Source organism: Apaloderma vittatum, unplaced genomic scaffold (genome assembly GCF_000703405.1).
Source record: "Apaloderma vittatum isolate BGI_N311 unplaced genomic scaffold, ASM70340v1 scaffold22322, whole genome shotgun sequence".
NCBI classification, from domain to species: domain Eukaryota; kingdom Metazoa; phylum Chordata; class Aves; order Trogoniformes; family Trogonidae; genus Apaloderma; species Apaloderma vittatum.
Genome location: NW_009704515.1, coordinates 14,265 through 31,555, shown reverse-complemented (window position 1 = coordinate 31,555; position 17,291 = coordinate 14,265). Strand labels below are relative to the sequence as shown.

The 17,291-nt window shown below is 33.7% G+C and overlaps 1 protein-coding gene across 1 annotated transcript in view; it reads right to left on the bottom strand.

The window, feature by feature from the left end:
- Positions 1–16,448, bottom strand: part of LOC104270660 (CUB and sushi domain-containing protein 3-like) — a gene marked incomplete at its 5' end in the record, with an annotated part of 64,456 nt that extends 48,008 nt beyond the window's left edge. Inside the window, 2 exons of the mRNA XM_009865081.1 lie at positions 1,122–1,199; positions 16,140–16,448. Of these exons, the coding sequence (XP_009863383.1) occupies positions 1,122–1,199; positions 16,140–16,448 (387 nt within the window). The remainder of the gene's footprint in view (positions 1–1,121; positions 1,200–16,139) is intronic.
- Between the last annotated feature and the right edge of the window lie 843 nt (positions 16,449–17,291).

Sequence of the window (17,291 nt, the reverse complement as noted above, 5' to 3'; positions counted from 1 at the left end):
AGGAATGCCTTACAGAACTATTTAGGTGATACAGTTTCAGAAAAAGTGAATATGGCAATGTACTACATTATAAAAACTGAACAGAAGAGTGTTTTACTTTGTTTTTCTGACTGGTAAATGTTAAAGGCTCTTGCTGCTTGAAGACAGCTTTTGATAAAAGAAAATCACACCTAATGTTGACAGCTTAAAATCTAAAACTGACAAATCCATTAAAAGTTACACCAATGTGCCCCTCTGAATTCTGGAAACTGAATCGACCACTGACACTTTAAATGAAAAATTACAGCAAATGCATCCAACCTAAGAAGCTTCAAAAGCAAGTCCTTTCACTCCTGTGAAGAATAATGAAATGCAGTATAAACAGAGATTGGCTAAGCATTTAGTCCATCTTTATTTCAATCTATTAGTTATAAGTATTAAAAATGCGGTTCTAGTCAAGGAACTCTATAAAAATGGCACATTCTTTTCAAAAGGTATCTCCTTTAGTGTATATAGAATTGTATCTCTTCAAATAATGTTAGGAAGTTGCCTGACTCTTCCTTAGGAGTTAATTAGGATTTACACCTCTAAGATACCGAGCACTTTCAGTTTCTATTTTCTGTAATTAAAACTGAAGGCACTAAGAATCTCCATTTTTTTAAAAAACTGCAGTTAGTTAATCAGTTCAAAATGTCACAGTTAATGAAGAGAAAAATATTCAGAAAGTGACCTCATGTATGTCACTTGAAAAAAATATCTGGTTGCATATTTGTAAATGAGGGTAGACTTTAGTTTGTATAGCCTTTTGCTGCTGGTACTAATTTTAAAATAAAATATCTCTTGTTTACAGCTAAGATTTCAGCTGACACCTGAGAGAATTAGTATTTATTTCTTTGTAAATATGTCAAATTTAGTGTGAAATTACTGACAAAATAACATCTCTTACTACAATGCCAGATTTATAGAAAGCCTGCCTTTAGGGTAGAACCATATTTAAAAATCACCATGCAGACTGAAGAAACAGATTTAAGTCAGTTATATTATCAGAAATACATACACAATTTTGAAAACACACAAACAACACAGACAGCACAGACTTCACTCTTGCACTAGAAAAAGTAACAAAAAAGGAGTACACTCACAGATAGAAAACTTGTTGCTGTTGTCTTTCCCTGGAAACAATTTAAATCCTCTAGATTTAAAATCTATGGCCTTTTTCACTAGTTAAGAAAACAAACAAAAACATGTATCAGGCAATACAGTCTAAAATATTTAATCTCATTTGACAAATTTTATCATGGAAGTATACATAAATTAGAGAACCAGCCACCTAACAAGCTCATATAGCATATCTGTGGTGGAAGACAATTTACAAAACAATTTGTATACTTGACAAAGGAAAGAAGTGAGATTTATAACTTGATTTTTCTTTTGCTTAGTTAAGGAAAAAAATTATGGCCAAAGGTGTTTATTTCCGTGCACCATATAGTTGTGTAAAACATTGTCACACATTCATGGAACCTGGAAAATTAAAAGAATGATAGATATCTTTGATCCTTAACAGCTGAACAGTTGAATTTTATTTGGTGTCTTTTCTGTGTTATGAGACAGCAGTGCTCATCCCATGCTCTCTTCCTTAAAAGGAAAAAAGAGAAAAAGAAAAAAGGGAGAAAAAAAAAAAAAAGGAATAAAAACCCATAAAAAATCCAACAACAAAAAAGAAAAAATAAGGGGAAAAAATCTACAGGAAATTATCAACATTTACCTGCTGAAAAGTCATCAACCGTTTAAAAAAATATACTCCAACATTTTTTAAACAGCTGATTTTTTTGTGAAATTTTAATTCAATTATACTTTCAGTGGTAGAGAATTTAAAAAGGAAAAATTACAGTGAAATCCAGTAGATCTGCTCAGATCTGAATTCCATAAGCATCCAAGCAATGCATGATACATATCAATCCGCATGCATTTTGACAAGATTTAATCAGCAGTAGAAATGTCAGGGCAATTTTTGTCAACATATTGTGCCTATTACTTCAGATTTTAAAATTTACATTAAAAATGAGTATTTTATTTAGGAAAAAGACAAAACAGAGGCAACAGCTGAAGAATTACAATGTTTTGTTAGACAGAAATCCTAAAAATAATACACTGGAATACATTCCGACAATCTACAGGCACCCAGACTACCACTTGATTCCAAAATTATCTCCACTAGTTATTTTCAAAAACTAGTTTATCTATGTGCCTAGCTTTAGTACAGAAGAATTATTTTTATTCAAGAAATACTGAGGTTTTACTATCTGTGTAATATTTTGACCGTAGAAAAAACACTGCATTATTATTATATTAAGCTTATGAGGCTAATTATCTGTATTAACTGGAAAGATTTGGATTGAAAAAAAAAATAATAAAATCTACTGTTCTGCTTTCAGTTTTGTAGCTGGTTCTCCTTCTAGCTTCAAAATCATTATTCACAAAATATGCCGTGGGAGGTAGTTGGTTTCCACCTCAGCCCTAAGACCATAGCTGAATTTGTGGATTGAGAGCGTAGCGGTTCTGGGGAGAAGGATTTGGGCGTGTTGGTGGATGGTAAGACCAACATGAGCCAACAGTGAGCGCTTGCGGCCCTCGGCTGCATCAAGAGATATGCGACTAGCAGGTCAAGGGAGGTGATTCTGCCTCTCACCTCTGCCCTTGTGAGACATCTGGAATACTGTGTCCAGCTCTGGAACCCCAACACAAGAAAGACATGGAGCTGTTGAAACAAGTCCAGAGGAGGGCTACCAAGATGGTCAGAGGGCTGGAGCACTTCTCCTACAAGGACAGGCTGAGAGAGTTAGGCTTGTTCAGCTTGGAAAAGAGACGGCTCTTGGGAGATCTTATAGTGGCCTTCCAGTGCCTATGAGAAGGCTGGGGAGGGACTTATTACAAGGACCTGGAGTGATGGAATGAGGGGTAATGGGTGGAAGCTGCAAGAGCTTAGGTTTAGGCTACATATAAGGAAGAAATTCTTTAGCCTGAAGGTGGTGAGGCATTGGAACAGGTTGCCCAGGAGCCCCGAGCAACTTGATCTAGTGGGAGATGGCCCTGCCATGGCAGGTGGATTTTAACTAGATGATCTTTGAGGTCTCTTTCAACCTAAATCATTCTATGATTCTATAATTCTATTATTTTATTTCTGTAAAAGTCCTTATTTTGGACTAGGTTTAATGATAAAGGCACTTAAACCAGGCAAACTATGTGACCTCTACATAATTTTGAAATACAGCAACTAATAAAAAGAGGGAAAAATCCAAACCTAAGAGATACCTAAAGGTAAGAGAATAAAGCAGAAACAGCACAAGAAACTTTTTTTGAGTGACTTTATGGATAAGATATATTAAAAAAAAATGTATGGAAGAAGGTGTTTTATGTTGATTACAAGCAAATACTGCTGATGAAGACAGCAGAGAATAAAGGAACTAGGTATAAGAGAAGCTGACACAAGAATATAAACAGTGCATCATCACAGGATTTTTCAGCAGCTGTTAACTTCTTATACAAAATCAATGAACAGTCAAAGAAAACCTTATATGAGGCATTAATACTAAAGTAGCAAAATATGATTGCTGCTTTCTTTATAAATAAAAGTAATCATTGCTATGCACAAGGGCAGAACAAGATTCAGGAGACAAGAGCATGGTAAGAAAGTCAATTTATGGGATATAGAATGTGATGATAAATATTTATACACTCCGATGGAAGTATGGTCTATAATTTCTTCTAAACACAGAGGCTTTTATCTCAAGAGGTAGAACATAAATTTCCTGTGTATCATCATAATGTAACCTACAAACATTGTTAATAGTTCTGGGAAACATGTTATTTACAGGAGCACAAGGTATCTGTTGCCTCAAATACTATGGTTTTCTATTACTTTTTGTAACCTTTAACACCAGAAGCTCTCCCCCTGCCCAAAATTAACTGAAGTCCACAGGCAATTCTATCCTCACTGGAAGTCATGGACTCAAGAACCATACCTTCACACAGTAGAGCCATCCTGGAATAACAATAATGGACTCTTAGCACTGTGTGAGATTTCTAGATGTTATTTCTATATAAATAGGAATATAAGCTTCTTTCGGCCTTCTCTGAACATTAGCATAAAATAACTCCTAATGAACCAGAAATTAGGCTTAGCTATTCGTCCAACACCTATGTAAAATGGGAGTGGGCTTGAAACCATGATCTCAGGTGCTAGGATGGGTACAAGTACTCACGTTAAGTAGACATTTGTCCTTTATTTTTAGAAATCATCACAATGGTACATTAAAGAAGGAAGGCTGGTTTGTGTTTTGTGTTCATTTCTGCTCATCCTCAAACACTAAATGACATATCCATAGCTTACAGACACAAGAAACAGAGTTCACGAGATCTAAAGCTCACAAGAGTGTCTTTCGTGAACACATTTAAAACAATCAGAGTTTTTTATATCTAATTACATCACTTTGCCAAGGTTATTAGATACCATCAGGAAAGGCAAGCAACTTGAGATTTCTAAAACATCTTTACACTGCAGAAGAAGAATTTTACTTTTACCTAGGTTTTGTATGTTGATTTATTCCACAGTAGTTTCTGAATACATTGTGAAGGTGTAATTATAGAAACTTATTAGGTCCATACGTGCCATTACTAAACAATGTGTTAGGCTGCATATGCATGTACATACAGAAAAACAACCTCACCACCACCAAAAAATCCCATTCCCCAAACAAAATTAATATATTCTTTAATACTTGCTAAACTAGGCATTATTTTGCACGTGCCATTGTGCAAACCAGTGAGGAAAACACACACAAGTGACAGTAAGTACTGAAAGCAGATTTCACATTTCAGAAATCTCAGAGGACAAATTCATGTCAGCAAGCAGTGCGGTATACACATCTAAGCTAGTCCACAAACAGAAATAAACACTTTAAGGGTTCCTTTAGATACCTGCCTTCTCACAAGATAAGGTTAAATTTTGATATGCCTATTTCTGACAAAACAAATAGTTTAGAGATGATAATGCTAAAAACAGCTAAAATGGTCAGCTTCCTATGTTCTCATACTTCTGACCAGTCAAAAGCCAGAGAAATAGATTAGTCCTAATAAGTACTATATATCCCTGAGAACATACACTAGTGTAGGTGAAAGGTAGCAATAAAATTCTCCAACACTTTGGAGAATAGTATTGCATAAATTACCACAAATCTGAACACAAAGCTTTTCTTATGCCCTGTCCTTCAATTCAGTTCAAAATCAATCCAAAAATAAAACTGAAAACTTGGATCAAGGAGAACAAATTGTTCAGAGATCAAACATAATCAAATATACTTACAATAGAATTAATTTTTATTACCACTTAGGCAATTGGAAGGACTATAGAAATCTATTTTAAAGACAAGCAAAATTCATGTCTGATGTAACCACCTGTCCTGTGCTGCAATGCAAGAAGAGGTTGTAAGAGACTGTTTTAAAATATTTGTCTCTACCTTGCTGAAATTGCCCACGAAGTAAAGACTGTGTTGAAATTGCCCGCGAAGAAACTTCAAGGCTGCTGTTTTCAAACTTGGACCGCTGATAAGTCCCAAACAACAACTTCAGTGCCCACCCCAGATTAGCCACGGGGCTTGACTTGACTATTGATACAACTTAAGGGCCCAGTCCAGATAAGCCACGGGGCTCAAAGTCCTGAACAACAACTTCTGGGCCCGGCTCAGCTGCTGATAGAGCTGCTGTCTTGCAAGCCCAACAGTGTAACTGCTGATAAGGCAGCTGCCCTGTAAGGCAAAAATGGGCCCTCTGGATACCTCTGCATGCTCCACTGATGGAGGCGACACTGGGAGGTGTGAAGATTGCTCCTGACGACCCTCATATGCATGCGCTAAACAGGCAGAGAATGGGCAAAGCAGCTCTTGGAACACTATAATGCCACCATGAACAGCTATTCTTTGGAGATCCCCCTCACAGAATCGAAACAGGCAGACCTGTGAGACATCGCTGGATCTGTGGTGGTAGCTATATTTCTTGCTATTCTAAACATTTTACTGTTTTGCTTTTCCTATTCCTTATCTCTCTTTCCTATCGCTCTCCAGTGGTTGTTAGTCAATAAAGGGTTTTGCTTTTGTGACGTCTGACACTGTGTCTTAATTTCACCTTTGCGATCAAAACAAATCACCTTGACTCTAACCTCTATCAGGTATAAGCGGGTCAAGACAGAGGTTTAAAATTTCTTTAGAATTACTTTAAATATATATGGCTTGTAGGCTTGTATGGCTTGTAGGTTTTAAATATATAAATTTAAAAGTCAGCAAGTCTGTTAGTTTGGTTTTTTATTTTGAGGGTCAGGAATGCTAGTGCACATCTCTTATCCAATTAAGCCTCTGACAATCCTGAATGCATTTCTGATCATGTGACCTGATGAAATGTAAACAGTAACATCAGGACTGTGTGACATTAAATCAGAGATTATGTCAAAAAAACCCAGAAAACCTGAAAACCATTTAGGCATCCATCTTAGAGCTTATGCTGAACACTTCTCATGCTTATTTTTTCTTGTTCCAGTGGATTTAATACAGAAGATTATAATTTATGTATCTTCTTCTAAAGTTAGAAGGATTGATGTTTTCTGCAACTACAAAAGATATAATTGAATGTTATATTGAGAATGGACAGATATGGACAGTTCTGGTAATGTAAGAATTCCGAGAAAGAAGTTTTACATGACAGACAGGTGAGCCAATGCTCAGCCAACAGACAGACCAGACTCATGTACACTTTTCAAGTGCTAAATTTATATGTAAAATTAAATAAGTTCAGAACAGTTTTGTTGACTTTTTGACCAAAGTGATCTCTCATGTAGGATAAGGAAGATTCAAACAGTTACAGGCAAAGTTTTAGACAGATGAACAATTTAAAATGGTGTCGTTGTTACTTTTATAAAATGTTTGTGTGATTCTGTGTGTTCACCTGCACTCATAAGCATGTAGGCTACATACTTGCGATAGACAACTAATCTTGACAATTACTGAATTTTACTCTTCCGGCTAGGCACTGCATTATAAAAAGGACATCAGGTAGAAAAGAATATATCTATGTGTGCTTTAAGCATGTGAATTATAAAAGGAAACTTGCGTAAAATAAGCTCTTAGACACTAAAAATGAAATTAATTTTGAATGAGGAAAGATTGTTCATTTCACACATTTCTAGTATAACCTGAGAGCTACACAAGACCTAGATTTCAAGACGGAAAATTTGTTTCTCCAGCACGGAAGCATCAGGGTATACAGCCATGTGAAGACTATCTATTTATTACACTGAAATTCACTAATTAGTCTTCATTTTAGTTATGCAACAGCATTTATGTAAATAAATTGTCCAACTTCTGTTATCAATTCTGTAAAATTTAAAATGCTGACACCTCAAAACACCACCATTCTATGCAAAACAGGTACTCAGGTTGGATTACTACAAATAACTGTACAGAATATTAACCACGGAGACTTGGGCCTCTTCTGACCTTGTGTCCTTTTGTTGGGTGTAGCTCAAAGTAGTTCAAACATAGAAACAGCCTGACTGCTCTCCTGAACCTTTCTCACAGTCTATTCTCTACCACTCTGCTAGTGGAGATGGAGAACACTATCCTAACGTCAAAGTCATTCCCTTAAACCAGTCCCTTATTTGACCAATCTCTTATTCGTCAAAGCCAAACCTTTATTCTCCCTTAAATGATATCTGCAAAAATATACTAATATGTGAAAAAGGTAGCAGGTAGCTTATTTGACTGCACTTAAATATTTGTACTGCTTATATAGAAATGTCCATATAACATGACTTAGAAAATATGAAATGTCTCTGCAAATAAAGGGAAGGTTTTGTGCCCCTTGACAATCTCTGTATTCTTCTCCCATCTTTGATGCTTACTTTAAGTCAACTGCAAAGGATTCTCTTTGATGACTGAAACAAAAGTAACTGTTAAAAGAAATACTGGGGTGAAAATTTTTGAGATTATATTGTATCAAGATTTTTTCCCCTTTTTCTCACAAGATTAAGAGAAAAAAGTTAATATTTCCTTTGAATTTCTCAAAATACTTCCCACTACAATCCTTTTATTTAGAAAACAAAAATCAATACCATTTGTTTACCTTGCATTAGGTCTAAATGCTAAGGAAGACAAGTTGCCACACTGATGTAACACTATCTTCCAGAGCATTTCTGCACCTTGAAAGCTACCGTTAGACGACACAAATTTTCATCAGTTTCTGTAGTACAGCAACTGTGTACGTTAATGATTTCTTAAATATGAAGAACCATTCAGAAAATGAACAATCAGATTATAAAGTGATGAACCACAGACTTTGCATACTGCCATTTTTTGTTTCTTACATGAGCTGACCTTAGTTTCTATTTACTATTACTCCCCACCCCTGTCCCTTTCAATCCTAAAGCACTCCAGTCAAAGCAGATTGTATAGAAGATTTATACTGCAAATTACTGCAGGTACTGCATTACTATACTGAATTACTGCACTGTATCACTAATTACTGCACTAATCTACTGCATTAGCACAACACAAAATGAATACTTGTTTCTTGATCCTACAATATTTTAAACATCATGTGGTGATCAACAAAAAATAGAATGAAAATGATTCTGCAACTCCTTGCTAAAACTAGAGATGTTTAAACAAAGCTATTCATTACAGTCTATTAAATAGATAAAATTAGACTTTATCTCCCTTCAGGTATCTCAGTTTGCTGACAAGAGGCTCTATTTTAGTGTTATCCCACAGACAAAAAATATTACTCAGAATGGAAGAAAATGCAAATGAGAAAGAATGTAAAATTCCATAAAATGAAATGCCCTCATGCTTCAATGAACATAACTGTGTATCTTAATGAAACATGCCACAGGCATATGATGTGTGCATTTCAAGTTGATATTAAAATTTAATGTATTTTGATTTTGTTTTAATATAATGCATTTCCATTTTAATTGTGCAACTTCTAAGGTTCTTTTTTTATTCATAGATGAATACCTATGACAATTTTCAGACAAAAGTATGATATAAGATATGAGTAGCTAAATAGGCATTTGAAAATTTCTCATTGGCTTATTTCAGTTAAAAATACACTGATGAGCTATATAATGGAAAGAAAACCCTACTGTTCTCTAGACTGAATAACATGGAACAGAAGTGGAAGTTTAAGTGTTACTGTGCTATGTCATTTGTCACCAAAATTATATGTAGAACCCTCCCAATTAATAATATTTTCACTAAAATTCATTAAATTCTTTTACTTCCTTAGGTAAGTCCCAAGAAATACACAGAATAACTTTGTATAATAAAATAATGCAATAATTAGTTGAACTATGTAAAATCAGACAGAAAATATATTGATAAAATTATTTTATAAAGATATATATAGATTACTGCATATATTAGTATTGAATTAAAAAGAATTAGAAAATAGAGTTTACACAGATAGTCTTTAAAATTGCCAAAACTATTTTTTCTAATGCATTTTGTGTTACATGTAGCTCAAATTTCTCTAATTTTGAAGAAGACTTATTTAAAAGAAAGCACGTATGCTTAATCTGTGTATTTTTAAAGTAATGTATAATTACACTAAAGACAAACTAGTTTTCATATTCTAACTACAATGTCCTTGATTTATACCAACATATTGTGGTTAAAATAGGAAAATCTGAAATACTGATGAAAAATAATGACATGACATCAGAAGACAAAAATCAATTTTAGAAGCAAACCTATAATATAATGACCATTTAAGAACTGCAGGAAACTGCAAGAAAAATAAATAAAAGGAACAAGTTAGGAGAATAAAACTGACAGTCAAATATAAGGAGAATTAATTCTATTAAAACATTCACACAATGTAATTCTTGAGATCAGTATGACTGGTTTCCTTTTCTCTTTCTCCCTTCTAATCACACTGGATGAAAACTGATCTTCTCTCCTGTGACCTCTTTGAAGTGGTAAGATGTCAAGAAGCTTGGGTCATTACTATCAGCTTTTCTCTAATAAAAATCTTCAAATTAACAAACTATGGGTAGAGTTCATCAATCAAACAGAACCTCTCTATGTGACTCATTGTACAATTATTTTCAAAATTATTACAAAATCTTAAACAAATACAGTTTAGTGATTAAATATTTGAGTCCTAAATTGCACCTGTGTTATGTTAATAAGTTTTTCTTGAAACTTTTCAAATTATTCTAAGTAATAACTTTTAAAAATACATATATTTTTACATACAAATATTCTTATGTATATAAACATATGCATTTTACTGCAAAATATATTGATTTTCTTCATACTTCCATCTTCATAGTTTTGAGTTTAACCCAAAACAAAAAATATCCCCCAATAAAACCAATAAGAACATAAGCACACTGATTTCCTACTCAGCTCTTAAGAAGATCTTTTCCTCTTTGCTTCTCCTTATCTCTTCCTGTTTCTAAGAAAACTTCAAAAACATTAGGATAGATGAATATTTTCTAACCAATCCTTATAAAGTTTACATTAAATAATCCTGAAGCAGTGCTCTATCATTCACTGAATCTTAAAAAAAATCAAGATAATTAAACAACCTTCTCTTAAATAATTTTGGTTTAATAAGTTTCATTACCATACAATTTAATTCCTCAAAATGAAACTTTAAAATCTTGTCTCCTACCACAAGAAAGTCTCCAGTAACACACAGCAAAAAAAAAAAAAAAAAAAAGTGAGTTGAAAGGAACACAGAGTAACAATTTTTCTTTCACCTTAATCCTTTTTTTTTCTTGGAAATTACTAAGATACTACATAAATTCAAATATCAAAAACCATAATGCAAGGTGTAATTGTTGAAGGAGAAAGGATAGAGAAATGGAAAAGGCTTTATAAGAAAGACATAAGAAAGAGCTGAAAACAGAAAGAAAGATAAGGGAGATATCAGTAAAATGAGTAAGATTCTGAAAACACATAGCTAAGTAAAGTGATCAAAACATATATCTATACCTTAATCCTCAAATTGAGCAGTATGGTTAAAATTTTATAAGTGCTTGGTGACATTTCTGCTCTTTATAAGGAGAAATTCAGAGTAATGAAATGTGTTGAAATCTAAAGTCCCATTTATTTGCAGGAGGATTTAAGATCCTAAGGAAAGCATGAAGTATCTTTTTAAACTTCTCCTTGATGACTAGTGTAATTCATTAAGATTTCCTGGTACAAGCTGAGCTTGAATTCAAGAAGATATTCTTTTCTCCAATCAATTTCAGAATATATTTTTTTCTATACTTAATTTATGAATTAAGAACTGTATCAGTGGTCTTATTACATTGTTTGCACCTTGTACTCATTTAGATCTATAGTACAAAGGTCTAGAAAATTTGTTGAGATGGTATTAGAATGCATTCTTCATGCATTCATGGTATACTAAAATCAATCCTAAAAATAATTTTATTCTTTCTGTCTTTGTGGCTTTCTCAGTGTCTAGTATGTTTCTCCTATTTGTGTCTTTCTTGGTGTATTTAGTTATATACCTACTAATGCTCCACATATACTTTGCAAATATTCAGTTTATTGGAAAAACAGCATAACACTTAATTTCTTCATTTCTCAATATATGAAATTAAACCACTGTTCAATTGCGCTCACTGATCAGGATAGCTGAATAGAAAGATATAACCAAACTTTAAGCTATTCTTTGAAAAAGAAAGAAAGGATGGTTACTATAAACTCTTTATACTGAGTTCATGTGATGTGACGATAGCTAGTTCATTATAATGAGCTCTTCGTCATGGAGAAGAGAAGGCTCTGGAGAGTCCTTGTAGCAGACTACAGTGGGCCTACAGGAAAGATGAGGAGGAACTCTTTATCGGTGAATGTAGTGATACAATAAGTGATAAAATTTTTAAAATGAAAGAGGGTAAATTTAGACAAGATATTAGGAAGAAATTATTTTCTGTGAGCAAGGTGACGCCTTGGAACAGGTTGCTTAGAGAAGTTGTGGAAGTGCCCTCCCTGTAAGTGTCCAAGGCCAGGCTGGATGAGGCTTTGAGCAACCTGGTCCAGGAGGAGGTGTGCCTGTCCATGGCAGGGGGGATTGGAACTAGATGATCTTCAAGGTCCCTTCCAACCCAAACCATTCTATGATTCTATCTTAAGATTTATAAATCCTTGTACTCCTTGTTCCCTATTGGCATTGAAACCAGAAGAAAAACTCCTATTATTCTCATGAGTATTTAACTAGGGTACATGTGTACTTCTACATTAAAGTTAATGGAATAGGAATAGGAATAGGAATAGGAATAGGAATAGAATAGAATAGAATAGAATAGAATAGAATAGAACAGAACAGAACAGAACAGAACAGAATAGGTTCATTTGGAAGGGACCTACAATGATCATCTAGCTTCTTAGTATTTGGACATACACCTATGCTATGGTATAAAAGCACTCACAAGAACAAGTTCTAAAATATGTCATGTTATTTCTATATACTGTAAAAAAAATCTACAAGAGGAAACAAGGGGAAAAAAACCACCACATTTAATTTCCTTCCTGTTTTCACATTTGAAGATAGATCATACCAGAAACTGTGACTGTACTTTCCATAACAAATTGCTACTGAATGCCCAGCATTTGAAGCTTCTAGATTGAACAGAACTAAAGTGGCTAGGGACTTCCTTTTTCTTCCCACTTCTGAATGGGGGAAGAAATACTTTCCTGAGTTGGGGCGCTTGGTTTCATTAGAACGCTGAACCCAAAAGATGCTATGTTATTCTTCCAGCTATCATATCTATTTTTCATTAGGCTATCAGGTTGCATCTTGAAAGTAAGCTTTTCACCCTCCATCTACTGCCTCCTTCTATCAGAAGGCTTCATCGTTCCAATAACAAGAATTCTTCTCACTCCTCTCTCTAATGTATCTATTTATACATTACATACTGATTTGTCCTTATTTAAGTTCTCCACATAGATGCATTCATTTCCTGAAACATTTATTCTTCCATCCTGTCTTACATTTTCTTTGGTAAGGTGAGATGATCAGGACAATGTAACACCTTTACAGTTCTTTTATGCATCTGATTCAGTCTGAATTCTTTTTGATGAAGGAATTATAATCACACATAGTATTCCTCATGAGATCTCACTACTACTTTCTTATAAAATGATACTTGTATTTCTATACCTCTAAAGGAAGTATTTCACCAAATATATCCAGGGTTCATTTTTCCTCTAATAAATACTCAGAAAGTCTTCTCTTCTGTGATTTCCAACTAAAAAGCTTAAAGAAATTCTTCAGTGAGCCTTTGATACAACCTACAATTATTGTTGAAGTCCAGATAGTATGGCAGACTAATTTACAGCTAGCAATTTAATTTTAGATAGAGACCTCTACTACTTTATACATATCTCCTTCATACATACAGATTAAAAATAGCAATTTAGGAAAAAAAACCACTACCGTTATTGTCTACACATTCTGAAAGATCTTCTTCACAGAACCATCCTGTGGTAGCCAACAGTAAACTCTTATTCTGTAGTTATTATTTTGCACCAATGCTAATGTATCATAAACCAGGACTATTCCGATGTCACTAGCAATATTCTAAGAAAAATATTAGTGAAGACTGCATGTACAGTACATTCTACCATTTTAAATATATGCATATATGATATAATAAATATTAGTAAATTATATTTAATATGTTATATTTTAGTTTTTCAAGTATTAATTAATTTGTACAGATTTCAGGGTATAATTCAGAAAGTATGACCAAGATCAAAGAAAAAAAATAAATTTCCAGTGCAAAAATTGCTTTTTAATATCTATTAAATAGGAAAAGTATTCAAAAAGCAATTACATGAACTTCTGAAGTAGCTCTTATGTATAGATCCATAGTAATTTAATATGCAGATCAAGAGAAGTAGTTTTATACTGTTGTGCACGTTCCATTACCAAAGAGAGGCTAAAATACTTTAATAGAAAATTACAGGAAACCCCATAGAAATACCTGCCGACTATCTCCCCATGACGGAAATGCCCTCAGGTCAATTAACAATAGTCTTACGTTCACAAACATTCCTTCAAAATAAATCTGTGTGTTTGTAATAAGAAATAATTTACAGAAGACCATTACAGGTTATTGAATGAGAGTCATTCAATATGTACCAGGACACTATTTTAAGTAAGTACACTACCAAATATGGTGCTTACCAAACAAAAAATGGTACGTTTTTACCCAGTACATGAATACTCACTTTAATAACATACACATGTATACTGTTTTTTGGGTATGACATAGTAAAAAAAGAAAAAAAGAATGCTAACAAAATCAAGACTTTAAATGTGGCATGAAGAAATAAACTGCGAACAAAACTAGGTATGGGGTTTTTTCTCCAGACTGAATTCATCTGAATGTGGGCTTTTCAAACCTGTAGTACTACTTTAATGTGTGACAGATAAGTGCTATAACATTATTCTAGAAATATTATGGTCTCTTTTTTTTCTTTTTCCCCCATAATGTAAAGTTTAGCACTTTAACACGACATAGTAATTCAGAAGTATGTGCCTTACCTATTTCTTATATTAAAGGATAGGTCAGAGAAGAAAAGGACAGTGAGAAAACAGTGGAGAGGACATTATAATGTAAAGACTACAAAGAGCAGATATACGTATTACTGACAAATTTAACTGCCAAATTAGTACACTCTCATATCTTTAAATTAGAAGAGAGTGTTACAGGCTCTCAGACACTACCTCATAAATCAAAAGAAGCCTGTTCTTTTTCACTTGACCAAAGATGCTCAGAAGTAAATGCACAGCCACAAAACCAGTACAAACCAAACTCTAGTAATTAATTTATAACCATGAAGATACTTCATATTTGGACTGAAATTAAAACAAATGAAACATAAATAGTTGTTTAATAATTTGTTCCATATGCAAAACAAACACAATGTCTGTTTTTTCACTTACCCTATTTAAATTACACGTTATAAAATTCTATAGAACTGCAGCTCCACTACTTCTGTAAGTGTTAGCAAATGAAGCTACAATAACTTATACTAGGTGACTACCTGATCTAGCAGGACAGCAGATTTCAATTTAAGGTTGTCTTTACAAAATATCAACTATGTTTGTGCTATAAAAGATGTTCCTCCTCCATATATTTCTTCATAAATTCTTCATGCACAATAAATTAACATGTAACAATGGATTAGCACACATTAAAAATTTTAGATATATAACACATACTATTCAACAGCATCAGCCTGCAAAATTAAGCTCCTCCTTCCCTGAACTTGCATATATGTAAAAATATACCACATGTAACTTGTTTTTGAATGTCTATGGTCACTAAATTAAAACATTCCAGCATTTCTATTTCTCAGCCTCGCATTTCAGATATCAACATTTACCTTTTAACACAATAAATAATGCTTTGTTTATGCTCCAAATGTTTAGTGTTATTAGTACTTTAGTATATGAATTAAATCGTCTGAATATAGGAACATATCAAATCTCTAGCTTTACTACTTTGGTATTTGAACTGAAATCCCTAGTATTCTAAATTTTGCTCCATTCATTGATTTCATGTTTGATAGAATAAAAATCTACAGATGCTTTGAAAAGCCGACATGTTGCTGAATATTTAAGCAGAAGGGAGATAACTACAACTGCATTACTGATTAGTTTAGAACAAAGTAGCTATTTATCAAGTACATTTTTTTAATGCCATAGTTTCTTAGGTCCAAATACATATGCAGGACAAATATTTTAATCACGGTTCTCTAAACTTTCATCAGATCTCACTTAGACTAGGCTTGATAGTGAAATATAGTGATATAAGCTACAAAGTGGCATTAAAAAAAATTCTTTATCTTTCCCTTTTGTCTCTTTATAAATCAGAAGAATTTAAATTACTCTGACAATATTATTACTTATTTAATTTTTCCATCTGGCTGCCCCACTTAATCAATTAAATTAATTTTAAGTAGATTTTATCCCTTTCTCATTTGGTTCAATTACATTTCCTGAATGGATACCTGACCTTTCACTTTTAATTTATACAAAATATTTTTCCATAACCACATGGGCACAAGTAAAATAATATCCAATACCTCTATGAGTAACAACTGCAAGTTCTTTAGTTCTTTCTATCTGCTCAGCATTTCTTGGTCGTCTTCTTGTGCTTTGTAAATTTGCTTGATGAAAGGAGAGCGCTTCCTTGGAAGTGTCCGACTCCAGAATTGATTTTCTTACATTCATAGCTTGCACTTGCTGCTCTTCGGAAGGTTGTCTATAGGTTGTCACTGCACTGGATACAGCAACATCAGCAGATGTGCTAGCAACAGTAATAGCACCAGTAGTGGCCGCAATACGCTCCTCTAACTCACCAGTGGAGGCAGTTTTGATCAAAGTGGAAGAACCTGTGGGACACACAGTAGCACTGGATGCTAACTTTTTTCTTTTGAACTATGTTTTCCTGATCAACCTAAGAGATTAAATTTCCCTCCGTTTAACATAGTAAAGACAAGTGACATGAAAAGAGGAAAGTCAGTATGCTTTATTTAAGAATTTGCAGTAATCAGAACATTTTTTAATGCTAGTAAACATTTTGCAATTGTAGTGATATTACACGTTTAGTATTAAATACCCTCAGAAATTTATAGTACGAACTTTTGTACCAGTCAGAATGACAGCACATAATTTCCACCCCTGAAAATTCAGTCCCAAAATCATCATGGCTAGACCAAAATATACAGCTGTATCATTAAAAGGGACCCCATGTGTAGGAAAATTATAACTGCCCTATCAAGGAGTGAAAGAGCAGCATTATATAGTAACCTAGGTAGCAGGCAAAGCTTCCATACTCCAGCCGCTAATAAGGCTGCCAAACACTTTCACACATTTGATTCTTTGCGTTTAGTGCTCACCTTGACAGGGCACTAAAAGCTCATTTAGACTCAATACAAGGCCAACGGTATATGGATAGTAAAATGTGCACATTTGAACAAAACACCTATAATTATCTATATCTGATATAGGACAAAGGCTGTGTCTGTAATTCCCTTTTTGCTCTCCAACTCCTGCAACGAGCCAGACTATTTTACTCAAAATCCCACTCACAAAATGTTTGACAACTTAAAAAATTATCTATGCACTGCTTGTGAAAATATCAAGTTAGCACTTCTAACTTTTCTAGTAGGCTTTTTTAACATTTTATTAACATTTTCATCCTTTTCCACTCCCTAGATTTGTTTTGAAGCCAG